Source organism: Metarhizium acridum, assembly GCF_019434415.1.
Source record: "Metarhizium acridum strain ARSEF 324 chromosome Unknown scaffold_141, whole genome shotgun sequence".
NCBI lineage: Eukaryota > Fungi > Ascomycota > Sordariomycetes > Hypocreales > Clavicipitaceae > Metarhizium > Metarhizium acridum.
In genome coordinates this window covers 161,175-189,048 of record NW_027094020.1, presented here as the reverse complement: position 1 = coordinate 189,048, position 27,874 = coordinate 161,175, and the positions used below count along the sequence as shown (strand labels likewise).

Genomic DNA, 27,874 nt, shown 5'->3' with positions numbered 1-27,874 from the left:
TCGAAGCGGGCAAAAGGATCAATGGCAAAATCCACATTTACGTCAAAGTCATTGTCCAGCAAGACGGGAGTTACTACATGGGCAAATGGGACCATCGAAAGCATCTACCAGCTGAGTTTTCTCAGCTACAAGACGTCAAACTAATACCGACAAAAGACAGAGGCCCGGTCCCAAAGCCTACCTGGACGATTGCCCACCCTCAAAGCGACACTTTCTCGAAAACGCCCGCATTGGAAGATTACTTGGATCCAGAGCTCAAAGCAAGGACGGAGCACGAGATTGAAGTGTGCGAGCGTCTAAGGCAGCATCCGCACCCCAACTTGGCTCTTTACCACGGCTGCCTTATCACGCAGGGAAGAGTTTCAGGGCTCATCTTTAACAAGTACGAATGCAATTTACTTGAAAAGGTTAATCCCTAACGTCTATTAAAACGAGACTTTATCTCCAGTGGTTGACCTCTTGTCCGGGATTATATGAAAGGCTGGGTTACGTCCCTGCGCAGCGCACTTGGACATTTGCACTCATTCGGTCTCGTGCACAATGATGTGACGCCCGCAAATATCATAATGAACGCTGGCGGCTCACCGGTAATCATTGATTTCGGTAGCGCATGTTGTCGAGGAGAGCTAATGAAAACTACCAAACGTACCAGAGGGTGGCATAATGAGAGTGTAACTCATGCAGTCATACAAGACGATCTTGATGCCCTTGCCGAGTTGGAAACTTGGCTGTTTGGGTCTTCGGTCGATTTCAGGTTCGATGGATGATACTTGCGAGAGTAGTCATAGTTCAATATTGTTTAGACATGTGCTTGTGATAGTTTATGGCGTCGCATGTTAGGCTAATGACTCATGAGTTCTTGCGAGGGCACATTGCTGAGATGCTCTGCAAAATCAGTACATTATCATACCAACGGACACTTCAGCCGTCCAGTGCTACTAGGCGAGCTCAAACTAAATATGACAGAAATGTTATTTTGCGAATACTTTCATCGGCGACATAGGCCTGTCTCGTCATGGGTTCCTGCTCTCTGCTTTCATGGATAATCCATCGCCTATGCTACGATTGCCCCAGGTCCCTGAGCAATACCTGTCCCCCTTCATTCAAATTGGGATAATTTTCAAGCGTGAAGAAATCGCTAAAGAAGCGGAGCGCCTCTGTGCATTCCGGCGAATATTTCCGTAGCAATGTCTTCCATTCCCTGTCCTCCTCTCCCGAGCTAATTCCTGTGCGGGCGAATTCCCACCAAACCCTCAAGCTGCACTCAGCGTCTCGCCCGGAATGCGCTTCGTGATGATTAAATGACGTCCATCGTCATCGTTCCAGTCCTCGACAACCGCGGGCAGGGGGGCGGTGGTTTGTTCTTTTGGAAAATGAATGTTTGCAGCCTCGAAACTGGGAGGACTGTCAGACTGTTGTTTGAGGACCAGTTTCGATCCTAGTGACCGTGCTCCGCGATCACTGGCTCCGTAAAAGAGCTTCACATGGCTTTTATAGCTGCAAGATTTTTGTAATTTAGAAGTCTAGCTGCACGCTACACAAGGCAGTTTGGCAGCCATGCTGATAAAATAATTACAAAACTTTATTACTTGTAATATAATTGATAATATTATATGAAATAAACGTTTCTTAATTACATCTCTTAGGCTTTATATAATCAAGGAAAGAGTTAAGCTTTAATTATTATATCATAATTGCCTTTACGTCAACTACCCAACTTCGTGTTTCGTCTTACACTCTGTGACACGTAAAGCATAATACTCTGTCAGGTAGCAGATAGCAGTAACATCCCCCACTTGGTTTGTTGCGACGAGCAAAATAATGTGTGGTGGTATAAAGCGAACTCGTATCGCTAACGGCTATGATGGCAGAATAAAGTTTGCGGTGCCTCGCATCGCCACTGCTACGTACGACCGTGAGGGCAAATAAACGCCATCAGGATGGGGATGTTGTCCGCAAGAAGTGTCCTGACCATGGGTAGTCCGCGACTACTGGACGGGATATTTAGGATGTCTCGCCGAAGATGGCAAAATCTGTGTCGCTGTTGGCATTGTAGAACAGTGGACTGTATTGAACTCTAGGGGCTGCACCCCATGAGTGACAATCCACGAGGAGAGGTATAAGGCTGGAACTCTACATCAAGGCGGCTGGAAGAGGGTCAACGAAATAAAATTGCCTTCTATGGATCGCTGATAGCCTTATCATATGCTGTTATGATGGCACGGGGTCTATAAAGTTGGTCTGGGTCTCCTGCAGGGGTTTCAAAGCTCATCCTCTCATCTTCGTCAAGTGGGAATAGGATCTTTCTAATCCTCGGACACAGTCGCTTGACGACATTCAAAGTTTCTGGGAATTCGCCTATTATCCCTTTAAATTTAGTATTTAAAATATAACATTATTAAATAATTTTTATTTAGCTTATTTTTTGTTAAATAAATGAATAAGTTAAGTAATATAATATTATAATTTATTCTTACTTTAAAGAGATATAAATAATATGACCTATTATTCAGGGGATATTATTGCTTAAATAAGTAATTTCTTTGAATTTCGGGTTTCCTTAAACCCGACACCACGTATACTCCGTGGAAGTCCAACGGATTGCGCTGGCAAAGCATGGCTGACTCAGCGATGACGCGGCATTCGCAGCAAGAGGCATCTCAATTCCGGCCTACAAGTCCCAAACCACACGTCTCAGATGCTCTGCATATCCAATTCCGACCCAACTTCATGTCTTGAATAACGGTTATGTCCATACCCCATTTGACAGGCTTGTTCAACACGATACAAGACCGGAATTTAATCGCTGTGGCGCTCAAATCCACCAACGGCGCCCAGTCGGGGTTTGGCTGTCAATCACAGCAACAGCTTCACACCAATGGCATCTACAATCATTGGAAAAGCTTCCGCCGACGGTATTTCTGCCGGATACGGCCGTTCATGTACTAACTGTTCTCGGGCAAAATGCAGATGCATCCTGCGGTCCAGGGGTGGTAGCTGTGAAAGATGCCATCGGCTTGGGAAAGATTGCCACCAGATTGAAACGACGAGGAAGCGGGTAGCCAAGAAAACGGCATCTTCACGTACTGCGCAACTCGAAGAGAAGATTGAAGACCTGGTTTCAATGCTGAGAGCTACCCATGATTCTCGGACACACACTAACCACTCGTATACCCCATTGTCCAACACACCGTCACAACCTTTTGCCAGTCGATTGGACTCGTTGGCGGCTGCCGCTACAGCGGATCCAACTCGGTCACAAGCACAGGGAAAGGCCAGTTTGTGCGCGGCTCACGAGTGCATCGCATCGGACCTGTCGCCTAGCCGGAATACATCAACCCTCAATGACGCAGATAGGCGGCCAGAACCAACCCCAGAGGAAGCCGAGGCTTATTTCGCCAAGTTTAGACAGTGGCTGGAGGCGTCGCCATTCATGCACATACCTATGGAGATGACGGCAGCAGCACTGCGAAGAGAAAGGCCATTTCTGTGGATGTGTATTATGAACTTGACATCCATGTCGATACCACAGCAGCGTATACTAAGGGAAAAGATTCGGCGAGAAGTTGCCGATAGATTAGTCTTTGAAGGCGATCGAAGCATGGACATTCTACAAGGCCTGGTTGCCTTTTTAACGTGGTAAGTCCAACTCGATTCAGTTCTAGGCTGTTGATTGTAGCTGTAGGCGGCTCCGTCTAACTGAGCCGGTAACAGGGCAACGATGAATGCGGGGCCGGGAATGAAGCCATTTTTAATATTGTATGCGACTTTGGCACAGTCAATTGTATTTGACATGGGACTTACCAGATCCCCTGCCGAAGAGCAACAGTCCACCATGTACTTCAAGACATGGAGTGCCCGTCCCCCGCCACCGCCCAGAGTGCGGACCATGGAGGAGCGCAGAGTCGTTCTCGGCCTCTGGCTGGCAATATCAATGTAAGTTGAGGGACCTCTTTGCAGTGACTGAGTTTCGTGCTCATGACGGCATAGCACCACGTCATTTATCGGGAAAATGGAGACGCTTGCTTGGACAGCTCATATGGACGATTCTCTAGCAGTCCTGGAACACGAGAATGAGTATCCATCAGATGCCGTTCTCGCCACCATGGTCAAGATCCAACTTGTTGGAGAAGAAGCCCAAAGGTTGATGCGCAGCAAAATAAACGAGTGCAGCCAAAATCCAACGTACATTTTGAAACCGGGCTTGGTATCACGGTTAAACGATATCCGCAGCCAGCTACCAGATGGCCTGGCCAACAATCGTACGTTCACCTCTCAGCACCCCTTTCCTGTCAATCTCGCAGCCCATTACACAGCAGTAGTTAATGCAAGGAAAACTTTCAATAGGCCATATTCTTCTGCTTCTTCACTGCACAGAAAGCCTCGTCCACTCTATTGGCTTGTTCACCGAGCAAGGCATCCCCGAGCCAGTTCGCATTAACAGCATGTACTCCTGTACCAAACACGCAAAGGCATTCTACGACATTTTTTTTGCCATCCCAGCCGCCGAGGTTGCTGGACTACCGTTTGCTGCGTATGTGGAAATGTCCCATATGCAGGCTAATCTCTACAGGCTGACTACTGTTGAGGACAAGGCTTGGGACAAGGACATTCTGAAAGTTACAGCCGACTTACTGTCTCTCCTGGACAAGACAATTGAGCTATTTTACAGGGTGGATGAGGTGTACCCGATCAGAACAGATGACCATGATGGCACACTCTTTACCAAGGGAGCCAAGACTCTGCGAAACTTGCGAGCCTCGTGGGAACCAATCTTGGCACCGTACCTCCGGGACGTGGCGTTGCCTACGCCCAAGAGCCAAGGTCAGGCGGTCAGCACGGCGATCAACGCCATGGACGAAGCAGGTACGCATGAGGGCTTGATTGTTGACGGCGTAGCTGACCCAAGCACCGTGCTGGACTTGAGCGATATGACCTGGATGTCAGATATATTTGGGCCATGGGACTACTAAAGTTATGAACGATTTCTAGACTATATGATACCACGAATAAGAACGAAAGAGACATGTCATGATTTACTTGATACGGTTCCTTGAATAATTCGTCATTTTGCAATGTCCGCCATGGTCCGGAACGTGATCTTTTGTGTCCGTATGACAGTGGGGGCCAGCTTGTCGCCGTGGGCAAAGCTACGATCCATCTCACTTGCATGCAGCCTTCCATGGAAACATGAAATAGTTGCTACATCCCCATAGAGGAAACCATACACTTCAATTTGGGTCTCGGAAGGATTCCGTCGCGAAGCGTTCGACTCGGCGTGGTATATCCCACCTATATCCACAACCACCTCGTCTCGATCCCGGCCCAAGGCCCTTGCCGACTCTTTCAAAAAGAAATAACCAAGGGCCGCTGGCCTCACAATAACTAATCTGAATGGCAACTCATGCCCTACAGGAACTCGTTCCTTCTCATTTGTCCATTGCGGAATACCTGGACGAAAAATTCCGACTATCCGCCTTGCCGCCGCTGGAGTTTGACCTCGGGCACGATGAAAAGCCCAGGAGCAGTGCCCGACGGACGTGGACATGTTCGGAGTAGAGAAGGAAGACTTGGAGGTGGAGTACGTCTATGGATGGAAGTTATTCAGTCTGATGATGGCGGTAACGCTGGCGACATGACTGGTGTTGCTGGACATGTCCATCATCGTCACAGTGTGCGGGTTCCGGGGGAGGGTTGCACAATGGAAGCCGCGGGTAAACTTTGACAGGCCATCCCGCGAATCACTACGTATTTTCGTTCGCTAGCCGACGTCGGGTGGTACGGCGCTGCGTGCCAGTCTTACACCGGAGGCGACGTGACAAGTGCGTCGCTTCAACCGCTTTCGGGCAAATTTTACACCTACTTCAAGACAAAGGTAACAGATATCGTCAAGACGATTTCGTAAATCGCGGGGGGACAAACTAACAGTTTTTGCAAGTGGACATTTCTCGCTTTCCTGCTGTTTTGTTCCAACTAGGGTCCCTGATATGCGGCATCGCCAGCTTCTCAACCATGTTCATCCTCGGCGGAGCGGTTGCCGGCCTGGGGAGCGCCGGTCTCGAAAACGGCGCAACTACAATCATTACAGCCGCTGCGCCGCTCGAGAAGCGGCCGGCGCTCATGGGCATGGTCATGGGCGGATGTCAAATCGGGCTTGTGGCCGGGCCGCTCGCGGCGGTGCCTTGACCGAGTACAAGAGCTGGCGATGGTGCAAGTTCCCATATCCCACACCAACACACCCTTCTCAACTTCAAAGGGATTGGCAAGACAACGCCAAGGCTTCTACATCAACTTCCCCGTCGGCGGTCTTGCCGCACTCGTCATCAGCCTCGTCGCCATTCCGGACCGTCGCATCCGCATCCCCGGGGGCGCATGGGCAATTGTCAGGCACAAGTTTGACCTCCCGGGCTTTGCGCTCTTCGCCCCCCTGCGCAATCATGGTCTTGCTCGCTCTCGAATACGGCGGCAATGCATACCCACGCAGCTCGGCCACGGTCATCGGCCTGCTGATGGGCGGCGTGGCCACCCTTGGTGTGTTCTCGTGCTGGGAGAGGCGGGCGGGCGACGATGCCATGATGCCGCTGACCATTATCCGCAGGCGGGAGATCTGGACGGCGTGCCTGATCATGGTTTTCCTGTCTGCTGCCTTGTTCGGAGCGAGCTATTGCCTGCCGATTTACTTCCAGAGCATAAAGGCCGCGAGTCCGTTCCAGAGCGGGCTGTACATCCTGCCGAGTATTTTGACGCAGCTCGTGTTTGCCGTGGCTTCTGGTTTTCTGGGTCCGTTTTCCCAATCGACTCTGCTTTCCTACGAGCTGCTTGACTTTTTCCATCAGACACGAGCGGCTAATGAGGGCGCGCCCAAGGCAGAAAATAGGATACTACCTCCCCTTTGCCGTCGCTTCGGCCGTCATTGTCAGCATTGGCAGCGGCCTGCTCGCCACGCTCGACCTCTTCACCCCGACTGCGACGTGGGTAGGATACCAGATCTTTGTAGGTGCCGGACGCGGACTGGGCATGCAAATTGCACTTGTGGCGATTCAGGCCAACACGCCTCCGCCGTTGGTTGCCATGGCCACTGCCACCATGGTGTTTTGCCAAACGTTTAGCGGAGCCATGTTTATCGCCGTCGCCAATACCATCTTTAACGGCACGCTGAAAAAGCAGATGACGAGCACGATCCCTTCCATGAGTGCGGAGGAGAGTGTCAAGGCTAGCGCGACAGGTGTGCGCAATGTTGTCGGGCCAGAGTTCTTGCCTGCTGCGCACAGGTCGTATGCCATGGCCTTCCAGTCGGTGTTTTATCTTGCTGTCGGATGGCCGTTTGCATGTTTGTCGTGGCGTGGGGGATTGGGTGGAGGGATATAAGAAGGAAGAAGGATTTGGTTGAGGGTCGTGCGAGATGTATTTGGGGCAGGGTTTTGTGTAAGTGTTAGGGTTAGGGTTACGGAGAAGGCATTCCGGCCGAGTGGCAGAGAATATCTCTCATGGCCTCGGCCGTCTTTCATTTTCTAGACTGCAGTGATGTTGGGTGCTATTTTTGTACAAACTAAATATTCGTGTATAAAAGTATAGAGGGCGTGCTCTTTGTGAACTAGCGCGCGTGTAGTAAAAATAAAATAAAGTCGAACCATGGAGGCCCGGTGCCTGCTCCAGCTAGCCAAAACTCAGTCGGGACAACTTCAAATGTCAACGCCCTCGACTCACCAAACTTCACACCCCAACCAACATTGTTACATCTTCACCACCACGTGCTTTCCCCTGACTAATCGTCCGGACAGCCGTCTCCTGTGGTCCGCTATGAACAGGCCCAGAAACCGCCAACCGCGTCCGCCGCGCCAGGACAAACAAAATGCAACCCGTCCTGGTCCTACATCGCGAGGCTCCCCCGCCACGCCCCAACAGGCGGCGGGCACCGTCCCTACCGTCCAGCAAGTCATCCCAGGAGCTTCCGTCTTCATCATACTGAAAGAAGACCAGCCCACTGGCAAAGAAACCGCCGGCGTCGTCAGCCAGCTCCTCACTCGAGGCAACCACCCACGCGGCATTAAAGTGCGCCTGAGAAACGGCCAAGTCGGACGAGTTCAGCGCATGGACACCGCGTCAGCGGCAACGCCTGTGGTTCCTGAGTACTCCTCCAGACCGCATGCGCCGTCGCGCTTCACTCACCGATATACAGATGTCCGAAACGACGTCGACTTTCCCTCTGAACCTCCGCCCAGGAGCCTCGCAGATTTCCTCCCACCTCTACCGTCCGCCAGTCAGGCTGCTCCAGATATGAGCCATGGTTCAGATGCCGTGGTGAGCTACGTGGCCGTCAACTGCCCGTTTTGCGATTTATTTACGGGAGACGAAGCAGCCGTCACTCATCACATTGACCGCGAGCACTTGAGCTGAGCGAGAGCCGGCGCCTGTTTTCCTCGCCAGCCCTGCTCCTTTAGCGTTGGGTATCCCGGCTCCTGCTGGAGCGTTTAAAAATCTCTTGGCAGCTTGATAAGCACAAGCACCGGGGGGAGGAACCAACATGGCACAGATCTACGAAAAATCACGGGGGTGGACACCCGCAAACCTAACAATCAACTCATGCCTCCCAATGTAGGAGGTGGCAGCAATCTCGCCCATTGGTTGACAGGTGTCAACGTTACCGTATAACCTTGAATTGCCAAGTGCCGGGATGATTTTGCTTGGTTTGGTTTGTATCCCCGGCGCCGGGCTAGCAGGATACTATATACAAAACCAAGACTTGTTGACTTTCCCCTTCGTGAAGGTCGACGTTTTGGCATAGGATGTTGCTATTCCCACAATTGGCAGTTGATCCTTGGCGCTCTAGAGCCGAATGCTCAAGTATAGTGGGAGGCAAAAGGTATCTAGCCAGTCGAGGTACCTTGCTATCACGCTCTATGATACATTATGCTACAGTATCCTAGCGTATACTTGTTGCTAGGGCAAATACACCCTGCCATAGACTGTATTATCAAACATCTATAATTTTAGGCTGTGAGGGAACCCGTTGGTCTGTTGCAATCGGCATGGAGCTCTCGAGGGAGCTACCAGTTGACAATGTCTTGGATCTTCCTACTATGTCAATTCATCCAGAAGATGTGGACATCAGGTCGAGTTTCCTTTCATGGCAAGTCATTATCCCGGCTGCTTCATCAATAAGATAAAAGGGCGAGATATGCCACATTTCAAGAAAGGAGCAGCCTCCAACTCAGCGGTCCGACACTTTCGCTTCAAAGCTGCTGGCTTGTTACATCTGCTAGGATACCGTCGCCCCTTATCAAAAGCCATCTTTCACCGATGCGGCCATCACGGGTAGCCCTACTGCTCAACATGCTTCACAGTCTTGCAATCTCAAGCCTTGTTGCGCTGGCCACGGCGCTCGCAGTCGACAAACCCCTTGACGTGTGCGGTACACCGCCCCCAAGCGAGGGGTTCGTCGACGCCGTCAAGGAGTTCCGTCTCCAGGAGCAGAAGCTTGCTACACAGGGTCTCGTCGCCAAAGCCAAAGTTGTCGTAGACACCTACGTCCACATTGTATCCTCAGATGGGACGCCGCAAGGCGGGAATGTGCCTGTAAGTAGCGCCAACTACGAACTGACCAAACATGAAACTAACAGGCCGTGTTCTTTACACACGTAGGACGACACCATTCGAAGGCAGATGGACGTGCTTACCCAGGGCCTGTCCGGCACCGGCTTCTCCGTCACCCTCAAGGGCGTTGACAGGAGCGTCAACGCCGCCTAGGCCAACGACAGAAGCGAGGTGGCCATGAAGAAGGGCTCCTACAAGGACCTGAGCCTTTACCATCTCAAGGCGCCCCAGGGTAGCGCCAACAATGGAGGCTACTGCTGCTTCCCTGTGCAGGGCGCCACCCCCGGATCCGACAGCTTCATCAGAGACGGCCGCGTCATGCAGTTCGGCAGCATGCCTGGAGGCAGCCTTGGAGCCAACAACCAAGGAAAGCTCACGGTCCACGAGGTCGGCCATTGGTTCGGCTTGTTTCACACGTTCCAGGGCGAATGCGAGACTTATTCTGGCGGCGACCTGGTTAACGACACGCCTGCTCACGTCGCGCCTCGCTCTCAGTCCGATTATCAGTGTCCCGCTGGCTCCGACATTGATACATGCCCGTCGTTGCCTGGTTTGGATCCCCTGCACAACTTTATGAGCTACAGACAGGGGTAAGTCGTTCCTTACCCCCCAATTTGACTGTTCCTTCACATCGAGAGTTGTGCTGATATATGAGTAGCCGCTGCTGGACCGAGACGCTTGGCCAGATTAACCGTATGGTTAGTCTCTGGAGGTACCGTGACCCAAGCGCTAGGTGGTCAATCGCGTCAATTCATTGAAAGCGTATACGCTGATAGACCATGGTATTGTTATAGTATATCGTAGCGTGGCGCGCGATCGCCAGGTACCTGGTTGGGTTGGATAATTTTTTTGGCTTCCTCTGTATATAATCCCTAGTCGCCTGGCTGATGGCGTAATTGGAGTTGAGGCGTGAGTGGAAGCGAACGGTGCATTGCAGTGGCGTGGAGTTGCATTAGGGCAGTGAAGACGGGTGAAATGGGCATGGCGTAGCGTAAACAAGGTGTTTGATGTTGAATCGCAGAGTCTGACGAGATGTTTAAGCTACCTATCCAGTCTATTGATGCTGCCTGGGGACGTGTATGGGATGTAAGGTTAAGCTCGTGGTACGCAGGTAGCGAGCACCGGAGACTGCCGACAATCTTTGATCTACACCCTGTGGCTTTTACGGAGCTTGCATAAATCATTTCCTTCTTTCTCGAGCCAGTTACTTTAGCTGTAGCAGAGTCGTCCGTATTGACGTCGAGGGGTCAGGACGTAGAGTTGCTATCGGGAACATACGCCAGGTCACGGTGCAGCCTTCACCGGTTGCTTCGAAGGACCATCCCGGCTCTACAGATATATCGTGGCATTTGATAAGTCACCATCCGTTCAAAACGGATGATACTAACAGCCGGATTTACCAGATGGGCCACTTTCCCCAGAAACACGGCCCTGACCAAAGCACCGAGTTAAAGACCAGACACAATCACAGACGTTTCTCCACTCGTCATCTAGAGTCAATCTCGGTACAAGGAAGGTATCATGCACGGTGGCCTGTGAGAAGCCAGCAACGCCCTTTATTCTAGAAAGGTGGCGGAGAATAAGTGCGTCGACCGCGTTGGCCACGTTGGTCGCTCGTCAACTTTCGAGACCCAATACCGGACATTATTACCCCCAATTATCCTGTAGCCCCAATCAAACAACTTCTTGTATCGTTTGTAGAGCTGTGTCCAGAGCAAACTGACTTGTCGTGGACAACCTCCTTTGCTCGACGTCAACTGGCAACTCTTGAAGATGGCACGGAAATTGCTTGTGGAGTTGCACGAATCATGTTCCGATGGATTATACTTGACTCCGGCCCGTGTAGAACCTGGAGAAACGGGCATCCGACTCTCCACGCGGGAAATTTGCAGGCTCTGTGACCTGTCGCTCTCCAACCGTGTCTCTGGACGAGTTGGGTGGCAAGGCTGTGCCAACACGGAGCGTCCCAAATACTTGGAAGCTGGAGCTTGGAAATACTCGGCCAGGGCCGCTGTTGCTGCATCCTCTTGCCCCACGATTCGCTGATCAAATCCAACAGCTGTAGTGACACCTGGTTCTCCGTCCCGGTCACCAAACTAACAGGAATAGGGGGGTCAAGCATGGACTTCAAACAGATGCGTTCACACCACCGCCTGGTTGTGCTTGTGAGCTGGTCTTGAAGGTTTGCGTTCAACTAGGAAGGTAGTGCCAAGATTGAAGATGAAAGCCCGGTCCGGTGGCGGACTAGCCTCCTTCTTCGGAGCCCGTACGATAAATTGAAGGAGACTGGGAATAGGTTGTGAGTCTCGTTTCCGGTGCTCGACATGATTGTCAGGGAGCACGGCGCAACATGGTGACTGTGAGCGCCTAGCATCGACTTTCTAAAGAGCCTTGGCTTCTAATTGGGGCAAGATGGCTGTGTTGCTAAAGACAAGCCGCTGGTTACAATGAGTCCCTGCATGTATACGGAGTATCCCGAAGAAAATTCTGTGTGTTGGCGTGTGTAAAAAGATGCATATTCGAGATGTGTCTACCACAGACAATCTATTCTTCGTCGAGTAGCATCTAGTACACTTTACTCTACACTCTTCTGCCTCCTGTATACTGACCAACGACAGTCAGAGACAGTATCCAACCAGGCCAGGTAAGCTACCACCTATTCCATAATATACCAACTAGAGGATGTCAGTGTATACTTGGCAAACAAAGATATCCCGCTACTAACTTGTAAACTCGCAGTAAATCACTGTGCAGCGCCTTGGTAGCAATCTTGCCGACCTCTGCTCAAGTCGACCATGCTCAAATCCGCCGTCCTGGCCAGCTTGGCCGCGCTCGCTCTCGCGACTCCTCCCAGCAGCGAGCCCGTCGAGTTCGGATGTCAACTGGTGGCAACGCCCTGCCCAAGGAGTTCCTAGACACGTCCAGCAAGCTGCGCGACGCAAAACACTCCCTCACCTCGCAAGGAGAGCTTCGGCGGAAATCGTAGTCGACACCTACGTCCACATTGTTGCGGCAAACAACACCGCGGACGGCGGCTACGCCTCAGTAAGTGCCTCTGCACGACAAAAGACGAGCACACCTTTCGCCGTCTCGTTAATCATCCAACTACAAGAAGCTAACGGTTCCCTCACCACCTGTAGCCAAAGGCCATCCACGACCAGATGGACGCCCTGAACGAGGGCTTCGCCAGCACCGGCGTCAGGTTCGTGCTCGAATCCCTTGACCACACCATCAACGCCGCCTGGTCCAGCGGCGTCGAGGAAGAGGCGATGAAGAAGAAGCTCCGCGGGGGCCGCTACAGGGACCTCAACCTGTACTTCTCCAAGCAGCCCATGGGCCGCTTCGGCGTCGTGGGTTACTGCACGTTTTCCCAACGGGCCCCCGGGGGTTCCCGCCCTTTCAACAACGACGGGTGCGTCGTCAGCGTTGACACGTTGCCCGGCGGCGCCTTCCGGGAGTATGACACCGGCAAGACCACCATCCACGAGGTCGGCCATTGGTTCGGGCTGCTTCACACCTTCCAGGACGGCTGCTACGGCGCAGGCGACTACGTGGACGACGCTCCTGCCCAGGGCTATCCGACTTGGGGATGTCCCGTCGGCAAGCGCCTGGATACCTGTCCTGAGCAGCCTGGCCTGGACCCGATCCATAACTACATGGACTACAGAGTTGAGTGAGTTTTGGTTCTTGAGCCGTCGCGATTTGATAGATGTGGGGCTGACGGGGTGTAGTGTTTGTAAACTTTGTATGCTGGAGTTTACTGTCGGTCAAGTCGACCGCATGAAGAGCTTCTGGGGGCTGTACCGTAGGGGTAGCTAGCTGGATCCGTGGTTCGGCTTGGCGCAATGGGGAGGAAGATGGTTCGCCGTGGGATTTGGAAGATGGAGATGCAAGACTGACAAATATGGGGACCTGGCTTGTCATTATAGAGTAGATGTACGTTTAAACTTTAGTATATAGTCGGGCAGAATTTGCCCAAGTATACATTGATATACTGTAATAAGTTACAATATAGAGCGCGATAGCTAGGTACCTAGGTATATGATTGAGTTCGGTACTTGCTTTTGGTTACAGTCGAGACTCATTGGACCATAGGCAAATACGAGCATACTACAATATATCATGATATAGTGTGGCAGCCGAGTACCCCTTTTAGTTAAATGCTTTTGTGTTACCTACCATACATCTTGCAATATGAAATCAACGACCATCATAAGACTCGTCAAGCCAGGGTCAGTGCCCAGAACAATAAAAATACAGTCTAGCAATAAACCTGACCCGATTCGTATATACCCAGCCATCAACACTTCCTTTAAAGCAAAATCAGTGTCTCCGCGACGTTGTGCTGGTAAAGTCTGTCTGCACCCGGATCCCCTTTAAGGGGATGTCGTCATCGTGGCTTCCGGTGCCCTTTCCCGTGTAACTTTTCACAGAATGCCCATAGCCCTTGGTGTCTGGGCGGAGGCTCGGCTCCAACGTCGCTGCCTCTGGGGTTTCGCTTCTCGAGTCCGTGGGGTGCGAGATGACGCTTTCCGACTCCGCATTTCTCGGCAGGCCGTAGAAGGGGTTGTCCTCGCCTTTGTGGCCATCGTCATCTCCGTCTCGGGTGCTAAAGTTGGTCAGTGTATTCGGTCCGCTCTTCAACTTGGACCTGTTGCCGCGGGAACCACCGAATGTCGGCTGAGCGTTGATGTCCCTGCTGAGCACACTCGCCGTTCGTGTCAGGCCGAACGCTCGCGCGCAGCAAAGCACAATTGGGAGAAGGGTAGGCAGGCATGCCGACACGATGCCCGCCGACATTTCGATGGCCGTCCATCCGACGGTGGGGGTGAGAGTGTATGTCGGGTCCTTGGCCGTGTACGTGAAGAGGACGCTTGTGCGGTAGGCCGACGCAAATACGACACTGCGAAATGAAACAAATCACGTCAGAATGCTAACAGCCCTCTCGACAGAGCGCGGCGGAGCGGTGATGAGGTCCGGGGCGGAGCTTACAAGAACCCAAGGCTGAACGCGAGTGTGAGACCAATTTTCTCGGTTCTCCGCAGCTGGAGTTTCCATATCTGGGGAATGGGCATCATTAGGATGACGAGGTCGGTGAAGATGGTGGAGGCGGCGTTGGATATCCAGGTGCCGACTTGGCTTATGCATCTTCCGGGAATCTGCGGATACCACAGCTTCTGAACCGGTGTGCAGATGAAGATGAATAAGAAGGTGATGCAAACGACCCAGGCCCATACAAAAGCCCCGACGACCCAGGCCATCTTCTTGAAGTATGGCAGGCGGAAGATGCGATAGTACATCAGCAGCACGCTCATCTTGGTCCATCCTAGATTCCACGCATAGAGCACCTCGGCCACGACCAACCACTTGGCCACCATGACGATGTCGGCCGGGTCGACTTGGTCTGCATGGAGGCCCATCCCGGACGAATACATGGCAAAGATGAAGCCTACGACAACCAGGTTCCAGCCCTAAAGGGGGGGTTATACCAAAGTCAGCCGTACACGTTGGGCAATGAAATGTCTCGGCCAGAACGTTGTTTGAGGGCTCACCATGGAGAACATGATCATCTTGTCATCCAGCCATAGTTGCTGGTGTTTGATGCGACGACTGAGAAGACGCAGCCCGACGGTCACCAGCGCCAGGGCCGTCACAGAAACAACGACTTGCACAGCCCATGGCTGCAGATTTTGTGCATCGTAGCCTGGGAGTCCAGGTAGCTTGGACTCGGAGTCGTCAGATGCCATCAGTTGCCACCCAAGGGTACCCAACACCAGAATGTGATGTTATCTTGAGAATGCAACCATGGTACTAGAACAAATGAAACTGTAATATAGCCCCAGCTTTAGCTTAAGAACCACATGGCCTTTTTCTGTCCCTTCCCCTTCACAAGGTACGGGAGACTCCCCGTTGTAGGGATAATATTTTTGCCTGTCAAACGGCACTTGGATCCGTTCCGGTCCTCCCCTGAACGACACACTAGAGCACTTTTAGCCCACTGGTGGCTATGGGATCGTCACCTATCAATACCATGGAAACTCGGTAGACCCATATTACGCGGCTTGACTCATCATTTTTGTCTGGCCAAGTTGAGATAGCGGGCCAAGCATGATGGACAGCTTGTTCGTGGCATGTTGAAAGTTGTATCCGCTTTTGGTGATATATAGTTACCAGGGTTCGGCTCAGCCAACTCGAGTCCATGCTAATATCTTGTCTGCCTATCCAGTTGTCCAAGGTGGTACAAGACCCGTATGGCGGTAATATAATCCCCAACCGTGACACACTTTGGTTGCCAAGATGCAGCACACTGCGCCGGAAGTTAGCTGCCAACTTGAAACGGCCAACTCAATTTCTTCTCCAGTGCCGCTAGCGGTGCGTGCCGTCCGCTCCCGTTCTTGGGATGAGGGAAAAAAATTACAGTATGTGCGCAACAAGTGGAGTTGTGGCAACACCACTAGTCATGGCTTGCCTCCAGAGGCTGTTTCGAGTTACGAGGCAATAGGCTAAAACAAACCCCCTTGATCTGGTGGCAACCACGTAGAACAAAGAACGCACTTGGCACTGTGCCAGGGTTGATGACTTGCCCGTCTATCACACTACAATATGTACAAGACAGGAAGTGTGGTCCGAAGCCTGCCTTGGTTCAGACCCTGCAAGAGACCCGGTAACGGCCACGGGCTTCAACAACTCTTATTGAACAGATAGTCGATCGGCCAACAAAACCACATTGGCGCGGGGTGCCACGAGATGCTTATTACCGCCGCTGGATAAAATCACCAGGCCTAGCCACGTTTTCTGTCATGTACATTTAGCGTCACCGGATTTGGTAAAGAGGTGCTGGTTTCATATTAAGAACGAAGCCCTGCCCCTTGGGTGCGTTCCTGTCCCCAACGAAACCTCCCGTCTTTTCTCTTTCTCTTTTGTCGCATTCTCCTGCATCCGCCATGGCGGCAACTACAACCATCAAGGTCCCACATCTCGGGGGCATCGACGCTGGATATCGACTCTCCAACGGAGCCCTCGATGCCACCAAGCCGACCGTTGTGCTCATCAACTCCATGTGCACAACGTGCTCTCTTTACAATGTCCAGTTTGAAAACGAGACGCTGACGGATGCCGTCAACCTGCTTGCCATTGAGCCCCTCGGCCATGGCGCCACACGATCTGCCTCGGAGCAATTCACATACTGGGACACGGCCACCATGGCCCTGCAGGTCATGGACGCCCTCAAAGTCGACAAAGCATTCGCCGTCGGAACAAGCCAGGGCGGATGGGTGGTCGTTCGCATGGCCCTCCTAGCGCCAGACAGGGTATGTTTTCGTCTCCCCACGCCCAAGGTCCGCTTTATTCGTTTGCCAGCGTTTCATTGCTTGTCCCCAGAACCAAAGAAAGACACAGCATGCAGCCAAGATGTGACAGTCAAGTTATTAAACTCTTCCTAGATCCTCGGGTTGCTTCCCCTCGGCACTTCGATGGGCTCCGAATCAGCTGCTTCCCGAGAGAAGGGCTGCTGGGACCCCCAGACCCAGCTTCTTCCCTTCTATGATAGCTGGTGCAGTGCCACGCCTACTCCTGACTTTGTCGTGGATGAAGTGTGGCGTGGCATGGTTGCCCAGCTGGGCTTCTCCGGAACTGTTCCGCCAGAGACGTTATCGTTCTGGGACGAAACTCTGAAGAAGGTCTACTCTGGGGATGAGGGTCGCAGGAAGTTGCGCATGGCCTTGGCGTGTCTGATGGAGAGAGATGGCTTGCTCTTCCGACTGCGGGATGTCAAGTGTCCGGTCCACTGGCTCCAGGTATGTTTTAATGATTCATCTCGAATCTTTGGACGTTTATGCTTGTCCGCTGACGCCGAGTGACGCGTAGGGTGCCCAGGATCCGGTGTTTGGTACTGTCGTGCCCAAGGAGCATATTAAGCTGTTTACGAGTGCGCCAGAGGCGACGTTGACTTTTGTTGAGGGCGGTGGTCATTACTTGAATGCCACCAGTCCCAAGGAAGTTGATGAAGCCTTGCTGAAGATGGTCAAGACATATTCTTAGATAACATACTCCGTAGATACGAGTCTGTTTAATCTACGATTGGCCCGAGAACTTTCTTTGATATATGTATATCCACGTAGACTCCAAAACAATCTTGCCATTGTTATGCTCTGAGCTGTTCGCAACTCCAGGCTGCCTCTACCTGCGAGGGTTAGCAAATGCAGTGGCAGATGCTGGACACTTCCTGTCATCGAGGCAACCTCTGACTGTTAGACTGAACCTGCAATAACAGACACCAACATTTTTCCACGGAGTAGCTTGCGAATACATGTATAACGGAAGCTGGACTCCTGCCACGTTCAACGATATCTAAACTTCTCCTGGGCCAGACGACAACAGGCCGAGTCAACTCGTTGATTTCTGACGGTGCCCACAACTTTGAAAGCGAGGATCATCAAGTGTTCATGACGTCTCCACTCCGAGCAGAGCTGAGGGAAGCAATCAGATCTGTTAGGCAGCAGTGACAGCGCCCGATAGCTCTTGGGTGCGGGCAAAAGAGGGGAAGACAGATTCATTGAAGATGAAGCCGGTGCGACAGCAATATTTGGTGTGCAATTGGTGAGTGAGAGCATCGCACGACAACATGCCCAGGCACACATAGAAAGCTTTGTAACCTCCGAAATTGAAGCTTGCACGTGCCTGATGGGACATTTGGAGCATTTAGCAGTGCATTTGCTAGAAGCTATTGGCTTCCAGTGCGCTTCTGGATCGGAATTTCTTTGTTCCTGCGACCCCCAATTGGCTGGGCCCAAACCTACGCCCCCACATGCCTGCTGTTTTGACCTGTTTGACCTGCCCCATGTTCGTGAAGAACAGATGGCCCAAACCGGGGACTGACATTTGCCTCCTTTACCATCTCTAAACGACGAAATCATCACCGCTTTATCTCCCTCTACGAGTCCATCTGCTTGCCACCAGCAGTTCACGGACGCGACTACCACCCGCTCTCTTTCCTGCTTCTACCGATCCTTTACTCGTTGAATTCTTTTTGCTTGCCTTGTCTCGTCCTGCAACTGCTTTTCTGCTCTTGCCATTTGGCGCATGGAAGCTTCCGTCAACTTCTCCTGAGGTCGTTGTTGAGCCCACATTGACAGCATTATCGGGACATCGGCCACGAAACAGTGGATTTGCGACAGAGATTACTCGCATCCATAGCTTGAGGCTCCGAATTTCATATCCGGCTTGGTTCAACGTGACGTAAAAGCTGAACTAAGGCGCAATGGCGCCTCTGCCCATCAAGTTTCAGGAGTTGGTCCAACTCGCCAACGTTGGAGTGGACACGCAATCAATCGGCTTCAACTCCTGCGTAAGTACCACCGACCTGCATCTGTCTACACTGGCCAGCAGCAAAACACCGAGAGCAAACATGGCATCAGCGGCTAACAAAACCTCGGCCTTGGTCTTAGACACTCGAATCCGATTCATATGTGTGTATCCGTGAGAAGAAGACCGAGTCCGCTCAGTCAGAGGTCGTTATTGTTGAGCTCAAAAATGGCAACAACGTGACGCGAAGGCCGATCAAGGCCGACAGTGCCATCATGCACTGGAATAGACAGATCATCGCCTTGAGGGCCCAATCACGGACGTTGCAGATTTTTGACTTGGAGCAAAAGAAAAAATTAAAGTCATGCACCATGAACGAGGATGTGCAGTTTTGGAAGTGGATCAGCGAGTCTACTCTGGGTCTCGTCACGACCACCAGTGTTTACCATTGGGACGTCTACGACGCCGCACAAGATGCGCCTTCCAAGGTCTTTGAGCGAAACGCCAACCTTAATGTTCGTTGCACGAAGCGATTTCCTGACTAGACAGTACAAATTGAACTAATACTTGCGCAATAGGGCTGCCAAATCATCAATTACCGTGCTAACGAGGACGGCAAATGGATGGTGGTGGTCGGTATTTCATCCCAGCAGGGCCGTGTTGTCGGTGCCATGCAGCTGTACTCCAAGGATCGTGGCATCAGCCAGGCCATTGAGGGTCATGCCGCATCATTCGGGTCACTACGCCTTGAAGGCGCTCCTCAAGACACAAAGCTCTTCAGTTTCGCCGTTCGGACCGCCACCGGTGCCAAGTTGCACGTTGTCGAGGTCGATCATGCCGAATCCAACCCAGTCTTTCAGAAGAAGGCTGTTGAGATCTTCTTCCCTCCCGAGGCAACCAATGACTTCCCTGTGGCCCTGCAGATTTCTCAGAAATACGGTGTCATCTTCATGGTCACCAAGTATGGCTTCATACATTTGTACGACCTTGAGACCGGTACTTTGATCTTCATGAACCGAATTTCCAGCGACACAATCTTCACTAGCTGCGCCGACGACGAGTCATCCGGTCTTGTGGGCATCAATCGTAAGGGCCAGGTCCTTTTCGTCACTGTTGATGAAACCACAGTCATCCCTTACCTTCTCGAGAACCCCGCCAATACTGAGATTGCCATCAAACTGGCCTCACGGGCTGGACTGCCTGGCGCGGACAACCTTTATGCCAGGCAGTTCGACCAGCTGTTCAACTCTGGAAGTTACCTGGAGGCTGCCAAGATTGCCGCCAACTCCCCACGTGGCTTCCTCCGCACCCCCGAGACGATTGAGAAGTTCAAGCGGCTCCCCGCCCAGCCTGGCCAGATGGCATTCACTCTCCAGTACTTTGGTATGCTTCTCGACAAGGGTGGCCTGAACAGACATGAAACCCTTGAGCTCGCCCAGCCTGTTCTGCAACAGAACCGAAAACACTTACTCGAAAAGTGGCTCAAGGAAGGCAAGCTGGACTGCTCCGAACAACTCGGCGATATGGTTCGACCTTACGATGTCAATATGGCATTGACTGTCTACCTCAAGGCGAACGTGCCTCACAAAGTGGTCGCCGGCTTTGCAGAAACCGGCCAGTTCGACAAGATTCTGCCTTATACCGCTCAAACTGGCTACCAGCCCGACTACATCCAGCTCTTGCAGCACATCATCCGCAGCAATCCTGAGAAGGGCGCTGAATTTGCTACCGCTCTGGCAAACAATGAGCAAGGCTCGTTGGTTGACTTGGAGCGTGTTTGCGACATCTTCCAGGGCCAGGGCATGATCCAACAGGCCACGGCCTTCCTTCTGGATGCTTTGAAGGACAACAAGCCTGAGCATGCTCGCCTCCAGACCAGACTCTTGGAGATGAACTTGATGAATGCCCCCCAAGTTGCCGAGGCTATCCTGGGCAACGATATGTTCACTCATTTTGACAAGGGCCGCATCGCCAACCTCTGCGAGCAGGCCGGTCTCCCTCAAAAGGCACTCGAGCTGTATGAGGACCCCGAGGCTATCAAGCGCGTCATTGTCAACATTCCCGGCACCACCAACTTTAATCCCGAATGGTTTAGCAACTTCTTTAGCAAGCTTTCTGTTGAGCAATCGCTTGACTGTCTCGATGCTATGATGAAACACAACATTCGCCAGAATCTTCAGTCTGTTGTCAACATTGCAACCAAGTACTCTGAGCTTCTTGGTCCTGTTCGCCTGATTGACTTGTTCGAGAAGTACAAGACTGCAGAGGGTCTCTTCTACTACCTTGGCAGCATTGTCAATCTCTCCGAGGACCCCGATGTCCACTTCAAGTACATCGAGGCCGCAACAAAGTCCAACCAGTTGAATGAGGTTGAGCGAATTTGTCGTGACAGCAATTACTACAACCCTGAAAAGGTCAAAAACTTTTTGAAGGAAGCCAGACTGCCAGAACAGCTTCCCCTCATCATTGTTTGCGACCGTTTCAACTTCGTCCACGATCTAATTCTATATCTGTATCAGAACCAGCAGTTCCAGGCCATTGAATCCTATGTCCAGCGTGTTAACCCCAGCAGAACTCCCGCCGTAGTTGGTGGTCTGCTCGACGTCGATTGTGATGAGAATATTATTAAGCAGCTACTCGGCACCGTCAATGCTCAGCAGATCAATATTGATGAGCTAGTGTCTGAAGTAGAGTCGCGCAACCGATTGAAGCTCCTTTTGCCCTTCCTTGAGGCTACCCTCCAGACTGGTAACCAGCAGCAGGCTGTCTATAATGCCCTGGCTAAGATTTATATTGACTCGAACAACAACCCCGAGAAGTTCCTCAAGGAGAACGACCAATACGATACACTCACAGTTGGTAAATACTGCGAGAAGCGCGACCCCAACTTGGCATACATTGCCTACTCCAAGGGTCAAAATGATCTAGAATTGGTCAACATCACCAACGAGAACTCCATGTACCGTGCCCAAGCCCGCTACCCTCTTGGAACGATCAGATAGCGAGCTGTGGAACTTTGTCCTCAGCGAGAACAACATCCACCGTCGGTCTGTCGTTGATCAGGTCACTGCCACTGCTGTTCCCGAGTCGACAGATCCCGCCAAGGTCTCTGTTGCTGTCGCCTCCTTCCTTGAGAACGACCTTCCGCTTGAGCTCATTGAGCTTCTTGAGAAGATTGTGCTTGAACCATCTCCCTTCAGCGACAACCAGAACCTGCAGAACCTCCTTCTGTTCACCGCTGCCAAAGCTGACAAAGGTCGTGTTATGGACTACATTCACAAACTTGACAGTTACAATGCCGACGACATTGCCGCGTCGTGTATCGATGTCGGTCTGTTCGAAGAAGCCTTTGAGATTTACAAAAAGGCCGACAACAAGTCTGCTGCTGTCGATGTTCTCGTTGAACATGTTGTCAGCATCGACCGATCCCAGGCTTACGCTGAGGAAGTTGACATTCCCGAGGTCTGGAGCAAGGTTGCCAAGGCTCAGCTTGATGGACTCCGTGTACCCGATGCTATCGAGTCTTACATCAAGGCTGACGACCCCAGAAACCATGCTGAAGTCATTGAAATCGCCACCCACGCTGGCAAAAACGAGGAACTTGTCAAGTATCTCCGCATGGCGCGCAAGACTCTTCGAGAACCTGCCATTGACACCGCTCTTGCTTTCTGCTATGCTCGTCTTGATCAGCTCTCCGAGCTTGAAGACTTCCTCCGGGCCACCAATGTTGCCAACATCGAGGAGTCTGGTGATAAGGCATACGAGGAGGGTTTGTTTGAGGCCTCCAAGATCTTTTACAGCAGTATCTCCAACTGGGCCAAGCTTGCGACCACTCTCGTCCACCTTGGAGACTATCAGGCCGCTGTGGACTGCGCTCGTAAGGCTAACAACATCAAGGTCTGGAAGCAGGTGCATGAGGCATGCGTTCAGAAGAAGGAATTCCGCCTCGCCCAAATTTGTGGTCTCAACTTGATTGTGGATGCTGAACAGTTACAGACTCTCGTGAAGGAGTATGAGCGCAATGGCTACTTCGATGAACTCATCAGCCTTCTTGAGCAAGGTCTTGGCCTTGAGCGTGCTCACATGGGCATGTTTACAGAACTTGGCATTGCTCTGTCCAAGTACCACCCGGAACGTCTGATGGAGCACATCAAGATCTTCTGGTCAAGAATGAACATGCCCAAGATGATCCGAGCGTGTGAGGAAGCCAACTTGTGGCCTGAGCTGGTTTTCTGCTACTATCACTACGACGAGTTCGACAACGCCGCCTTGGCTGTTATTGAGCGACCCGAGAACTCTTGGGACCACCAGCAGTTCAAGGAGATCGTAGTCAAGGTGAACAATCTCGAAATCTACTACCGGGCTATCAAGTTTTACGTAGAGCAACATCCTTCATTGCTGACCGACCTCCTGGCTGCCTTGACTGCTCGTATCGACGTCAACCGCGTCGTCAAGATATTCCAGAAGAACGACAGTCTGCCTCTGATCAAGCCATTTTTGCTCAACGTCCAGTCGCAGAACAAACGCACCGTCAATGAGGCTGTGAACGACCTACTCATCGAGGAAGAGGACTACAAGACTCTGAGAGACTCGGTCCAGAACTACGACAACTACGATGCTGTCGAGCTGGCTGGCCGTCTTGAGAAGCACGACCTCATCTTCTTCCGTCAGATCGCCGCCAATATTTACCGCAAGAACAAGCGCTGGGAGAAGTCTATTGCCTTGTCTAAGCAGGACAAGCTTTTCAAGGATGCTATCGAGACTGCTGCTATTTCTGGCAAGGAGGATATTGTTAACGATCTTTTGCGATACGTAAGTTCTAGGCGCCCCCATACCTTCTAATTTGCAGAATTATTCACTAATTCACCCCTAGTTTGTCGACATTGGTCACCGCGAGTGCTACACAGGCATGCTCTATGCTTGTAATGAACTCATTCGACCTGATCTTGTATTGGAGCTGTCATGGCGCCACGGCCTTCATGACTTCACCATGCCATATATGATCAACTTGTTGGCTCAACAGACTAAAGAGATTGCGTTATTAAAGGCTGACAATGAGGCTCGCAAGGCCAAGGAGAAGGAACAAGAGAAGACTGAAGATAACACGCCCATTCTTGGCGCTGGCCGCCTCATGATCACCGCTGGACCTGGCGGCAACATGGGCAGCCCTTCCCCCGCACCATACCAGCAGCCAAACGGCTTTGCGCCGCAACCCACCGGCTACGGATACTAGATGCAAGTGCCGGTCTGGGCCTGGTTTCCTGCGTCCACCTTGCCACGCATGTCAAGTTTCTAATATGTGCGCATATCATAGCATGAAGAAGGATGCTACGCAGGTTCCAGTGGAACACCCTCGGTAGAGGAGGGTGATTCAGGGATGTTATTGAATTCGCGAAACCGTAATCGTTCATATACAACGCAGTGCCTAGAGGGGAAAAAAGAAAAGTGACAGGGCCAGATACATCAGGAGGGTACCCTGGCTGGTCTTTTATTTTGGCTTTTAATATTTCTTTTAAAGAGGCACAAGGCGGCAAAAGGGCGAGCTTCAAATCTGGCATGATTAGTAATTAGTTTTGCTACAGCTAGACTGGAGCCAGACATTTGGAGTTAGATGAAGGCTTGGGAGTAAATCCGAAGCTACTGTATGTTGTATGATAGTAATCAATTTGCATTTCTGTTGTCAAAGTTGCACTCATATAGTTGCATTATCTATGAACTCAGTTGCTCATCTGTACTATCCACATGGAAGGACATATATACATCAGATATATCCGCATGTTGTCATTGTAACTACCTTGTAGGCAATCGCGCTTCTACACCAAGTACTTCATAACCCAACGCCGGCTAGCGGTAAACATACACTTGAATTCACGCCTACTTGGCTTGCGCGCTCTAAACATCCCAATGTCAGTGGAAAATTATGATACATGCCGCCTCTTCTTGGTGTCAATGGGCTTTGGGTCCGCTATCTTGAGCCACTCGCCATTGAATGCATTGACGAGCCAATTGTTTAGTCCTGACAAGGTTAGCATGGGGCTCAATATCCAACTGAATAACACGGAGAATTCGGACTTACTATCGTACACCATCCTGTTGGCGCCGTGGAATGCAATGCCGTGATCGCTGTCTGGGAACACGTGCACGTCGTAGTTCTCGATGCGTGCTAGATCCAAGTAATCCAGTAGTTTGAGGGAGTTCTGGAAGTGGACATTGTCGTCTGCGGAGCCGTGCATGATGAGGAAGCGCTTGCTCATGCCGAGAGCAGTGGCGTTGTGGACGGCTGACGCGTCGTAGCCGGCGGCGTTGTCCTGCGGGAGACGCATGTACCGCTCCGTGTAGATGCTATCGTAGAAGCGCCAGTCGGTGACGGGGGCCACGGCCATTCCGTAGGAGAACGTGTCTCCGGCGTCGACTTCGAGCGTCTTGAGGGTCTGGAAGCCGCCGTAGGACCATCCCCATATTGCGAGGCGGGAAGGGTCGACGTAGGGGAGGGACGAGTAATGCTTCGCGGCGGCGATGTGGTCTTGGGCCTCAAGGACGCCGAGCTGCGAGCGGACAACGACACGGTGCTGGCGGCCGAGAAAGCCGGTGCCGCGGGGGTCGATGGTCACGACGAGGTAGCCTAGGGACGAGGCGACGTAGGACTGGAAGTTGACGGCGAACTTCTTGGTGACGGTCTGGGACTTCGGACCCGAGTATTGCTGAAAGAGAATAGGGTACTTCTTCTTGGGGTTGAAATGTGGCGGCCGGCGCTCGAGGTAGTTTACGGATATGCCGTTGGGCAACTGGAGGGTGCCGTATTTGAGGATGGGGAGTTCGTGTTTTTTCGCCTTGTCTGCGAGACCCGCGTTGTCCTCGATGGTGCGGGAGAATTCAATGGGAATGGAAGGTGTGGAAATGACCTTTTGGTATGGGATTTTGGGGCCTTGGTACGAGAGGAGGGCGAAGCCGGAGCGTGAGGAGAAGGACACAGCGTAGTAGCCTTCGGAGGAAGTATTGGTGAGGGGTGTCAAGTCGGAGCCGTCGAGTTTGACTGAGTAGACGTGGCGCTGGATGGAGGATTCCTTGGTGGCGACAAAATAGACGAGGTTGTTGTCCAGGTCAACTGCCGACGGGGCATCTTCGACCTCCCACGAGCCGGACGTGAGCATGATTGGCTTGGGGTTGTCGATGGGCGTGAAGTAGCCGATGTGCTCGTAGCCCTCGTGAATGACTGCATCTACGTAACCGTCCTGTTGGCGGCCCTTGCTGGGATCGGCAGGGATATATGTCATTGTGTGCGAGATTTCGAACCATCCGCCATCGATTTCGGCAATGTTGATGCTATTGACAATTTTGGCTTTGCGTTCCGAAGGGTCGACGAGGATGACTTTGAGGAAGTCACCAACGCGATTGGACTGCTTGAGCAGGACTTTGTTGCCGGCCCAGAGGACATTGGAGATGATGCGGTCTTTGTCGGGAAATTCGTCGGGGGCGGAGATGGAGAAAACATCGCCTTTTGAAACATCATAGTACTGGACGTCGACAACGGGATTATGCGCTCCTGGCTTAGGGTACTTGATCTTGCGAATCTCGGGGTATGCCTCCTCGCCCACGGCGGGTTTCTTGCCCGACGGACGCTGGATATAGTACTCAATCGCATATTCGGGCACAGCCGTCTCGTTGGTTCGCAAAAATGCAAGGTAGTTGCCATCGTCGGACCACCAGGTTGCTGAGCGGCCGGCGAGGACTTCTTCTTCGTAGACCCAGTCGGGGATACCATAGAAGTACTCTGGCCCTCCGTCCTTGGTAATTTGCACCACGTCATTGGCCTGGTTCAGTCGACGGATGTAGATGTTGTTGTCCATAGTGAATGATATGGCATCACTCTTGGGACTCCAATTAGCCAGCTGAACCTTGGCGTTGACATTGTCCGGCACAAGAGGCTGAATTTGGGCAGTTTCGACGTCGAGAATGAAATAGGTTGCCTGGAAGGAGTGGCGCCAATTCTTTTCGCGGTTGACAGCCAACAGAACCTTTTTCAAGTCCGGGCTTGGCTCGTTCCACTCAGGCCGCTTGATTTCTCCATTATACATGAAATAAGGGTCCTTCATCAATACTCGCGGCTTGGCAGGCTGAGTGTCGGCGGTTTGACGGGAGGTGGTATCAGTGCCTTGCTTGTCAGCACGCACATCCTCTACAACCAAGTAACCATTTGCGGTACCAACTTCGAGCAAGAGGCCATCGCCGCCATCAGGATCCGCTATCCAGCTGATGCTACGGGATTTGGCAGACCAGAACCCCCCAAACACTTGGTCCATGGTGACGGCTTTGCCGGATCCTCTTGAGATGGCATCGGGGTCATGTTCTGAGTCGCTCTCGTGTCTATAGGAGCCGGACAGTACAAAGACTCCCAGTCCGGCAAGCCAAGCTCCAACAAAGACAGCACCAATTATGATTAATATTCGCCGAAAACCTCTATCCATGGGCTGGCGTTGCAATGGGACGCCTGGTTGCCCGAGGAAAGCACCCGTCTCGGAGGTGTCCTCGTAGTCGCCTTCATCTTTCGTTGCCGACAACAAGTCCCGTCTAGCAGATCGGCTAGAAGGAGGGTCCCTGTCCATCTCTTCTTGGATTCGATCGAAGACGAGGCTCGTGGTTGATACGGAGGAGAGTGATTCTTGGGACAAGCGCGACGTCGACGGCCGTTGACTCTCTGCGTCGTCTGTGAAGGGCGGCGCCATGACTGATTGCCGACTACAGTGACGGCAGCAATGGCAATAGCACGCCGTTTCGTGCCCGGTAGCTTCTAGCCTGCTGCAGCTCGCTGCGAGGGCCGTCTATGGAGCGAGAACTGGGGTTCGCGGGATGGATGGAGGCGTAAATTGGCCGTTGCTTTTGGGACGTTGTTCACAATGGCAATGGCACCATGGTGTTCCCCACGTAGCAGCACAACAGCACAACTATGGCAATAGCGCAAGCTAGATGTGGACTTTGG

General features: G+C 52.1%; 13 protein-coding genes across 14 annotated transcripts; 11 read left to right on the top strand and 2 right to left on the bottom strand.

The window, feature by feature from the left end:
• The first annotated feature begins 2,722 nt into the window (after nucleotides 1–2,722).
• Nucleotides 2,723–5,119, top strand: J3458_008723 (uncharacterized protein). The gene is made up of 4 exons (XM_066119363.1): nucleotides 2,723–3,639; nucleotides 3,715–3,936; nucleotides 3,991–4,262; nucleotides 4,348–5,119. The coding sequence occupies exons 1-4, from the start codon at nucleotides 2,879–2,881 to the stop codon at nucleotides 4,971–4,973; spliced, it is 1,881 nt and encodes a 626-aa protein (XP_065975155.1). The 5' UTR covers nucleotides 2,723–2,878; the 3' UTR covers nucleotides 4,974–5,119.
• An 893-nt stretch (nucleotides 5,120–6,012) lies between these two features.
• J3458_008722 (uncharacterized protein) lies at nucleotides 6,013–6,186 on the top strand (the record flags this gene model as incomplete). Its single annotated transcript, XM_066119362.1, has 1 exon — nucleotides 6,013–6,186. One exon carries the CDS (start codon nucleotides 6,013–6,015, stop codon nucleotides 6,184–6,186), a length of 174 nt encoding a protein of 57 aa, XP_065975154.1.
• A 19-nt stretch (nucleotides 6,187–6,205) lies between these two features.
• J3458_008721 (uncharacterized protein) lies at nucleotides 6,206–6,823 on the top strand (the record flags this gene model as incomplete). The annotated part of the gene is made up of 1 exon (XM_066119361.1): nucleotides 6,206–6,823. The coding sequence occupies one exon, from the start codon at nucleotides 6,206–6,208 to the stop codon at nucleotides 6,821–6,823; it is 618 nt and encodes a 205-aa protein (XP_065975153.1).
• An 809-nt stretch (nucleotides 6,824–7,632) lies between these two features.
• J3458_008720 (uncharacterized protein) lies at nucleotides 7,633–8,397 on the top strand (the record flags this gene model as incomplete). The annotated part of the gene is made up of 1 exon (XM_066119360.1): nucleotides 7,633–8,397. One exon carries the CDS (start codon nucleotides 7,633–7,635, stop codon nucleotides 8,395–8,397), a length of 765 nt encoding a protein of 254 aa, XP_065975152.1.
• Nucleotides 8,398–9,300: 903 nt separating this feature from the next.
• On the top strand, nucleotides 9,301–9,747 carry J3458_008719 (uncharacterized protein; the record flags this gene model as incomplete). Its single annotated transcript, XM_066119359.1, has 2 exons — nucleotides 9,301–9,576; nucleotides 9,643–9,747. 2 exons carry the CDS (start codon nucleotides 9,301–9,303, stop codon nucleotides 9,745–9,747), a joined length of 381 nt encoding a protein of 126 aa, XP_065975151.1.
• Nucleotides 9,748–9,771: 24 nt separating this feature from the next.
• On the top strand, nucleotides 9,772–10,188 carry J3458_008718 (uncharacterized protein; the record flags this gene model as incomplete). The annotated part of the gene is made up of 1 exon (XM_066119358.1): nucleotides 9,772–10,188. One exon carries the CDS (start codon nucleotides 9,772–9,774, stop codon nucleotides 10,186–10,188), a length of 417 nt encoding a protein of 138 aa, XP_065975150.1.
• Nucleotides 10,189–12,389: 2,201 nt separating this feature from the next.
• On the top strand, nucleotides 12,390–13,271 carry J3458_008717 (uncharacterized protein; the record flags this gene model as incomplete). The annotated part of the gene is made up of 3 exons (XM_066119357.1): nucleotides 12,390–12,463; nucleotides 12,558–12,639; nucleotides 12,735–13,271. 3 exons carry the CDS (start codon nucleotides 12,390–12,392, stop codon nucleotides 13,269–13,271), a joined length of 693 nt encoding a protein of 230 aa, XP_065975149.1.
• A 339-nt stretch (nucleotides 13,272–13,610) lies between these two features.
• On the bottom strand, nucleotides 13,611–15,671 carry J3458_008716 (uncharacterized protein). 2 transcript variants are annotated; one of them, XM_007815972.2, is made up of 3 exons: nucleotides 15,147–15,609; nucleotides 14,587–15,065; nucleotides 13,611–14,497 (listed from the first exon to the last, which is right to left on the bottom strand). In XM_007815972.2, the coding sequence occupies exons 1-3, from the start codon at nucleotides 15,339–15,341 to the stop codon at nucleotides 13,918–13,920; spliced, it is 1,254 nt and encodes a 417-aa protein (XP_007814163.1). In that variant the 5' UTR covers nucleotides 15,342–15,609; the 3' UTR covers nucleotides 13,611–13,917. The 2 variants fall into 2 exon arrangements, with proteins under 2 accessions (XP_007814163.1, XP_065975148.1); XM_066119356.1 differs by having other exon boundaries at nucleotides 14,587–15,671.
• Nucleotides 15,672–16,256: 585 nt separating this feature from the next.
• Nucleotides 16,257–18,239, top strand: J3458_008715 (uncharacterized protein). Its single transcript, XM_007815971.2, has 3 exons — nucleotides 16,257–16,904; nucleotides 17,037–17,390; nucleotides 17,461–18,239. The coding sequence occupies exons 1-3, from the start codon at nucleotides 16,539–16,541 to the stop codon at nucleotides 17,632–17,634; spliced, it is 894 nt and encodes a 297-aa protein (XP_007814162.1). The 5' UTR covers nucleotides 16,257–16,538; the 3' UTR covers nucleotides 17,635–18,239.
• Nucleotides 18,240–18,853: 614 nt separating this feature from the next.
• Nucleotides 18,854–19,442, top strand: CHC1_3 (Clathrin heavy chain; the record flags this gene model as incomplete). Its single annotated transcript, XM_007815970.2, has 2 exons — nucleotides 18,854–18,940; nucleotides 19,041–19,442. The coding sequence occupies 2 exons, from the start codon at nucleotides 18,854–18,856 to the stop codon at nucleotides 19,440–19,442; spliced, it is 489 nt and encodes a 162-aa protein (XP_007814161.2).
• A 126-nt stretch (nucleotides 19,443–19,568) lies between these two features.
• CHC1_2 (Clathrin heavy chain) lies at nucleotides 19,569–21,899 on the top strand (the record flags this gene model as incomplete). Its single annotated transcript, XM_066119355.1, has 1 exon — nucleotides 19,569–21,899. One exon carries the CDS (start codon nucleotides 19,569–19,571, stop codon nucleotides 21,897–21,899), a length of 2,331 nt encoding a protein of 776 aa, XP_065975147.1.
• Nucleotides 21,886–24,587, top strand: CHC1_1 (Clathrin heavy chain). The gene is made up of 2 exons (XM_066119354.1): nucleotides 21,886–23,709; nucleotides 23,771–24,587. Exons 1-2 carry the CDS (start codon nucleotides 22,162–22,164, stop codon nucleotides 24,128–24,130), a joined length of 1,908 nt encoding a protein of 635 aa, XP_065975146.1. The 5' UTR covers nucleotides 21,886–22,161; the 3' UTR covers nucleotides 24,131–24,587.
• A 32-nt stretch (nucleotides 24,588–24,619) lies between these two features.
• J3458_008711 (uncharacterized protein) lies at nucleotides 24,620–27,441 on the bottom strand. The gene is made up of 2 exons (XM_066119353.1): nucleotides 24,974–27,441; nucleotides 24,620–24,913 (listed from the first exon to the last, which is right to left on the bottom strand). Exons 1-2 carry the CDS (start codon nucleotides 27,360–27,362, stop codon nucleotides 24,816–24,818), a joined length of 2,487 nt encoding a protein of 828 aa, XP_065975145.1. The 5' UTR covers nucleotides 27,363–27,441; the 3' UTR covers nucleotides 24,620–24,815.
• Between the last annotated feature and the right edge of the window lie 433 nt (nucleotides 27,442–27,874).